The sequence below is a fragment of the Austrofundulus limnaeus genome, unplaced genomic scaffold (assembly GCF_001266775.1).
Source record: "Austrofundulus limnaeus strain Quisiro unplaced genomic scaffold, Austrofundulus_limnaeus-1.0 Scaffold870, whole genome shotgun sequence".
NCBI classification, from domain to species: domain Eukaryota; kingdom Metazoa; phylum Chordata; class Actinopteri; order Cyprinodontiformes; family Rivulidae; genus Austrofundulus; species Austrofundulus limnaeus.
In genome coordinates this window covers 67,966-75,012 of record NW_013953272.1, presented here as the reverse complement: position 1 = coordinate 75,012, position 7,047 = coordinate 67,966, and the positions used below count along the sequence as shown (strand labels likewise).

At 37.5% G+C, this 7,047-nt stretch overlaps 1 protein-coding gene across 1 annotated transcript in view; it reads left to right on the top strand.

The window, feature by feature from the left end:
- Positions 1-965: 965 nt before the first annotated feature.
- Positions 966-7,047, top strand: part of LOC106533022 (collagen and calcium-binding EGF domain-containing protein 1) — a gene marked incomplete at its 5' end in the record, with an annotated part of 34,010 nt that continues 27,928 nt past the window's right edge. Inside the window, 1 exon segment of the mRNA XM_014029221.1 lies at positions 966-1,046. Coding sequence (XP_013884675.1) covers positions 966-1,046 — 81 coding nt within the window.

Genomic DNA, 7,047 nt, shown 5'->3' with positions numbered 1-7,047 from the left:
ATTATTATTATTATTATTATACATACAAATAGTTCTGGAAGTTTTAATATCAGTATCAAGATTATAAACTTATTCTTTGAGCATTCTAGGTAGTGTTCCCTCAAACTAGTTTGAAATGAATGTTTTTCTTTTTGTTGTTGTTCTTTAACATATCTAGTCCTTTAAGATAACATAGACTGAGATACAGATCAATTTATGAACTCAAGAATGAAGGGTTTCCCTTAAATAATTAAGATTTTGAGGTGCAAATTAAAATGATTAAAATCATTTGCAGATGTTTTCTTAACTATTTTCAACATGGTAAATTCAGTCTCTTGAGAATCGTAAAAAGGAGGAACTAAAAGCGTCAGAGTTTTGCAGAGGCCAACGTGAAGTTCATTTTGTTTGTTTTCGATCCAAACCTGAATTCATTTCAAAGAAAATCCCTTGAATCCCTCAGATTTGGTTGGACACTGTTGGCTCTCAAACCGACACCTTTCATGTTGAGTTTGTTCAGCTCTAAGAGGAGCTCTGATATGGAAGAAGATAAGATGATGAAACTGTACTAAAAAGTAAGGAAATTGGTGTTTGTTACAATATTTCTTTATTGTAACAAAGCTTCTGAGCAATAAACTGTATATTGGGCACCTTTTGGCAGCACCTGGGGGTCCCAGAAGCTCAAAACAAGTTTCAGTAACAACAGCAAAATAAGTTGTTTGGCAGAGAAGATTTAGGTAATTTTTCAGGTGTGTAACCCAACAAACTCAGCTCTGGTCATCCCACAAATGCATGTTCCTTACAAATGTGGCAACATTTAAAAGGGAAATGAACAGACTTTTCAATATGATTTATTGCCAAACACAAATTTCTTCTCCAGCCATGCAGATTTCAGTTCCACCATTTAAAAATGTGTTCAGTTCAGCCAGCAGACACTGCACTTTGACTTTCCCCTGTGTGGTCCTCTTTTTTTTTCTTTTAAATCTCAGGATGGAGTGTCCAGAGAATAAAATCCTGACTGTGGAGTATGCCTGCGTCAGAACCGGGGGGAAGAACGGCACCTGTTTCAGGTAGGTTGTGCAACTTTTCTCTGGATCGCAGTGAACATTTTATTCACGTTTGTCTCCAGTTTCCCCGGCAGATTACACATTTACAGCTATTCAGTTTACGTTGTTTCCCGGAACAATGATTTGTTTAAGGAAAGGTTTGGCTGAACCAGTGGCTGCTGACGTCTGCTGGGAGAAATGATTCTGTGACTTTCTGAGGTTATGAAAACGTTTGCTGCTGTGTCGTTTCCAGAGGACATCTCTGACTGAAAACTCTTCAGGGAGAAGAAAGCTAATTCTGAACAGCAACATTCCGGTTTTGAATTATGACCATTTCCAGTGTTTGTAAATGTGTCTTAAGTCTGTTTATGCTTTTAAACTTCTCTTTGATAACTTCCCAAAAGGGAAAAAAAGTAAATATTTTGAGCTTTTTGCACATTGTTACTCTCTACATCTTTTACTTTCCATCTGTGCTGGCTTTGTGACAGCAACACAGGAAGTTGTTCAAATATTTTTAGATTTGGTCTGGAGATCGAAGGCRTAAAAGTGAGGGAGTCGGAACCTGAAACACACAAATCTGACTTGAAGATGCTGTTTGTTGTTTTATTTATCTTTATTCATTTGAAAAATCTGTTTAACCCTCCTGCTGGCCTTGGGTCAAACTCCTTCACAAGGCCTCGGTTATAAAAACTGAGGCTTGTGTGATTTTGACCCAAGCCCAGCAGGAGGCTTTAACTATGCTTGTTTCATTCAAAAAAGAGTAAAAATGGTAAAACCAGGAAGTTTACAGGACTGAAGGGTTCTTCTTTTTTTTCTTACATTCAGCCTCCTGGAGTTGATTTTCATAAACTCTTTGACATTTGGTCTCTTTTCTCAAACCTAACGCTTAAAAAGACAAATATATGCAGTTATAATAGCAACATAAGACACGTTGAAAGACTTTCAGCTCTTGATAAATCCAACAAAATGAGGATATATGTTTGCAAGGTTTCTCGTGAAGCCAGACTTTGGCTCACGGATCTTGGCTGATGGATTGAGAAGAACCGGCGGCTCCGGTGCGATGCCAGTCCACGTGATCTGTTTGCTGTCAAGGTCGGACCGTAACGGCTCTGATTCCTGTTGGCGTTCTGGCTCGGTGAGAGGCGTGTGGAGCTGGAGGAGGTGGATTAGATCGGGTTGTGTTTTTCTTTGCCATGTTTCCTTTTTTCTCTCCCCCCTCTGTTCAGCTCAGACCTGGATCAGATAGAATTTGCAGATGACTTTGCAGAAACACCGGATTGATCTGTTGCATGTGAGCATAAATATTACATGCTTATTCGTTTCAGTAGATCCAAAAATGAATAACAAACCAGCTGCCAGTGAGGTTTTTTTGTGTGTATTTGAACAGATTTTGGCCTTTTAAGTTTCTTACATAACTGGATAATGTATTTCTGTGCAGAGCTTCCAGGTATAGTTGAGGCAAATGAAGGATGATTGTATTTTTATTCAGTAAACACTGGAAGTTGGCATAAAAATCCTATGTTTTGTCTTTCCGAAACATTTAGCTTTGATGTGGAAAAACACTTCAAAACAACAAAACTGAATCTTGAATTTGCTCTTGAACAGAACAAGTTTGAAGATTGTGAAAAGAAGCAATAAAAAACTGCAAAAAGACATGAACTGCTCACAGACATCCTGAATTATTTTATCTTATCTGAAAGTGACAGATGAATATTGTTCAATCCAATGAGGCCTGTCATAAAAGAGAAACAATGAGTTCAGCGTTTAATCATGATCGCAGACAGGCCTTGGTCTTGTCAATATAAAACATATAAAACATTCAGCATCACCTATTCAAAGGTTTTGTTGAGTTTATGTAAATATTTTGTTTTGTATGCATAGTTTTGACTCTGTGTGGGTTAGAAATCACCCACAAAAATTTAAACTTAATTCTTTTTTAAAAGATTTATTGAAGTTGTATGTTGTATAATACAGAATAACAAGTAAACCCAACATTCATGGCTACAAGTGATGTTTGATACCACTGAGTTCCTTTCTGAAACTCAGACTGGTATCAGCGACTGATACTGATTGAGTTTGTCCTTTGGCTTTGATTATTCTATGGTCCAAATCAATTTATCATCTTTAATTACTCATTTTTTTTAATGTTTCACTTTTAATTACAAATCCTAAACTAGCAGAATTGAGGAAAAGCGGTGTTCAAAAATGGAATGTCTGAATAGTGTAGCAGGACCCACTTGGATTTCTTCTCCAGTCAGTTTCACAGCAGTCCACRCAGCACAGACAGCTTGAGCTCGTATCAGGAAAGCCCAAACAAAGCACAGCAGCCAAACGTCCCAGGCCGTTCTAAACACAGACTGACTTCTACCCATATCATCATGATTCAGCCTTATAACATCTTCAGTCTCTTCCTGGTTCCACCCCTGAAAGTGGTAACTTTTACGTCAGACGTCAGAACGTAACCAGCTTTTGTTTATACAGACAGAAAGATCACATCGATAACACACACACCAACTCTTTCTCTGCTTTAGCCTTAAGGCTGCAATGATCAGAAAGTAAAAATACAAGAATGCATCCRACATTTAGTTAATCATTTACAAAATTCCCTTCAGAATTATAAGGAAGTTACTTAGTGATGTGTAATATTTCTTTAATTCAAAAGTAATAAAGAACGTTTAATGACGACAGTAATACTTGCTGACATTTTCCTTCAGGCTGAGCACAATCCCACATCATGTTTTATGTGTGTGAACTTCTGTTTTGGGATTTGCAGCAAGGATTGAAAAGAAACTAGATTAGTTCCTGGAGCAACTGAAAGGGTTCGCCTCTTACTGCGGGATATTTTCAGCATAGTTTGGGGGATTCCTCTTGTCTACCACCACATCAAATTTCAACTCAACATGGCTAAAAATGGCTAAGTAACAGTTAATTTTACATTTCAGCTATGGCCGGCCATTGTGGATTTTTGATTCAGTATTTGCTGGTGTCATAGGTTTTTGGTTTGTTTAGGTTTTTGTTCTTGTGGGGTTATTTGTTTATGTTTCTTCTGTCAGCCTTCTCCCCGTCTCATGTGTGTTCTATTCCCCTGTGATTGAGTTTACGCTCCTGCTCCCAGGTGTGTCCTCTCCTAATTAGTCCTGCATATATTTATCCTGTTCGTGTCTGTCCCCGAGTGTTGGTGCGTTCATTTATTGTGGGCCAACTCACCTCTGTGGTCTGGTGCTGGGTCTTCACCCTGTGTTTTTCCCTCGAGTTCCATGTCCTGTGAATACTGTAAGTCAGGTGGTTTTTTGTCAAGTCCTGAGATTTTTGTTAATAAACTTGTTTTTTTTACCCTTTAATCACCGGCTCCCTGGACATGACTCACACCTTTGAGTTTCTGCCCTAAGAGGGAGCCCACACCTGACAGGTGGTGATCGTTCTCAGCTACCACTGCATACAATCCCAGTCCAATACTGTTTGTCTTAAAATGGCAGAGTTATTGCAGTATAAAAATGTCTCTGGCATCCATTTTGAACTTTAATTTAGCATTCAGAATGCGTTGAGTTAGCTCTCAACCCACCAAACCTCAGCTTGAATTACACAAACTCCCTCTTGCTCTCTCTCAGCCAGGAAAGCATTTTGCTGTTGTTTTTTGATAAGTTCATCACCAGGCCACACATCACATGACCGAGCCAGTCGTTTTGATTTAGCATTTGTGAGGGTAGTCTTTGCTGTTCARGTCACATTAAAGTTGAAAGAAGAATTAAAAGGTAGTTAAGAAACCTTACGACATGGATAATTATAGGCACAGTTATTCATTTGAATGCATTGCAAAGCATTTGAAATGGCAAGCCCTATTATTTGCAGTTTTCTGCTTTGAGCTCCTTCAGCACATGAGGAGAGAAATCCAAAACTGGAAAAACCCGACAGGTTTAGTTGTCATTCCTAACCTGTGATTGGACAATGTTTCACTCTGGGTTGGTCGGTGATTTCATTTCTACACACAGCAGCACTGTGTGCAGCCAGTTTCCTCGTGGCTTTACTCCCGCTTTTTTTTTTAATTAAATTTCCTCAGCTGGCACCACACTCTCCTGCTGTAGAGTGGGGTTGCATGATATTTGTGAGGTTTTTTTTATTAAAAAAAGACGCGTTAAGGTTTTGGAAAAGCTCACACTTTCTCAAACAAAGCGGATTGAGTTGCCCTAAAAATGCCGAAACAAATTATAGCAGTGAAATTGTTTGCACTTCAGATGAACTGCTCGACTCAGGCTGTGATGTTTCTGCTCAGCAGCCGTATTTAAAAAAAACTTGTTGGAGGTTTTTCCACTTTCTTAATTATTTACTGCTCAGCACATCTTTTTATTAGATAAATATAGAAACAGCGTTGTAGCACTCTTTGACTATCCTGCTGTTGCTGTGCAGTTGTCCTTGTGGTCTGTCCTCTGTGAGATTTGTCATGGATAAAACTGTCAGATGATATTTATTTATGAGCCTCTGTCTCTGAGGAGGTTTTGTTGCTGTGCAAAAGTAAGATTGTCACTTTTTTCGTCCTTTTCAGTCATGTTTTTGTCTTTTACTTGGATGGAAATCAGCTTGATTTCAACATTTCTGGTTTTGCCTGTTGTGTTAGTTTTCAGACACGAGTATAAATGCATATACAGTTCTTATGCAGGGATGTATATGTGTATTTGTGTGTGAATCTGTGCGACTTGTCTTTGCATTTACTGCAGGTTTGTGATGATGAGAGTTAAATGTCTTCTCCCCCTATCCAAACACTCAGCTGCAGAGTTTGATAAACGTTGGACGGACTCTGCCAGCACGTAAACAGTTCTTTAATTTGACTGACACGTTCCAGTTTAAACCCTCTGTGAGGCTCATTACTGCAACAGAAAACACCCATAACATCGTGTGAGCTCAGGCGGGAGAACAAAATGGTGATAAATGTTACAGAGACATGACTCATCTCATCTGTTCCCTGTCAGATTTTAACTGTTTCCACCTTCAGTGACTCTTCTCTACCAGGAGGCTCAACGCTTCCCTGGAAGTCAGGAACAAAGCAGATCACCGTTGTTCTGCACTGAAAGTGATTTCTACTGTGGCATGCATGAAGATTTCAAAATTCATTCAAAACTGCCCATAACCAGCAAAGAAGTGTTTTTTTTTTTTCAGTAAAGAGGAGTTTTACCTCCTGGTAACTGTGTGTGTAAACGTTTTCTTAGCACATGTGTAAAATGTGCGATTAAAATTCATTGAAATGGTTTGAACAGCTAATATTTTATAGGAAATTGGAGCGTTTCAGACATGTCACTAATATTTATGCTAAAAGAAGACCATCCCATTTACAATTCTGAGTTTATTAAATTTATTACTAACCCTTTGGAAACCATAAATCAAGCTGCGAGGAAAATGTTTCTGCCTTATTTTTCTAAGTAACAAATTACAACTCAGACTCTTTTGTTACTTTTGTGTTAAAAACAACAAGTATTGTTTTACAATCTATTTTTTATCACATAAATTCTGTTTCTGACAAAAACAAGCATTAAAAAGTAGTGGCCAAGAATAATGTCGAATAGAAATTTATTCACACTTATATATCAAATCAATTTAAAAAAAAATAATACTCTAAGTCATTAAAAAGGAGGAAGCAGCTACAGGTGACTGCACTCTGTTTTATTGTGATGCTGCTGTAGCACCGTTTCACAACAAAAATGAAAAGTAACATCTGAAGCTCATCAAAAAGCACCTTAACTAATTTTAAGTTTTCTTCTAAATTATTCAAATTCCATTTATCTGAAAAAAGTCCCACCTTTATTCAAAAAAGCAAACTTATTTTTTGTGGTTTGAATCTCTAAGGTTTTTTTTACTCATTTATCATTAGAAAAACAAAATTTCTTGGTTAAAATAAACACTTTTAAACAATTTATTAATTTATTTAAATTGTAAAAAAAACAAAGCCTACTTTATACAGTAAAAACAAGTAAGTCATGCCCTGAATGAAAAGGGTGCAGAGTGAAGAAAAAATCTTATCATATCTCCTTATAAT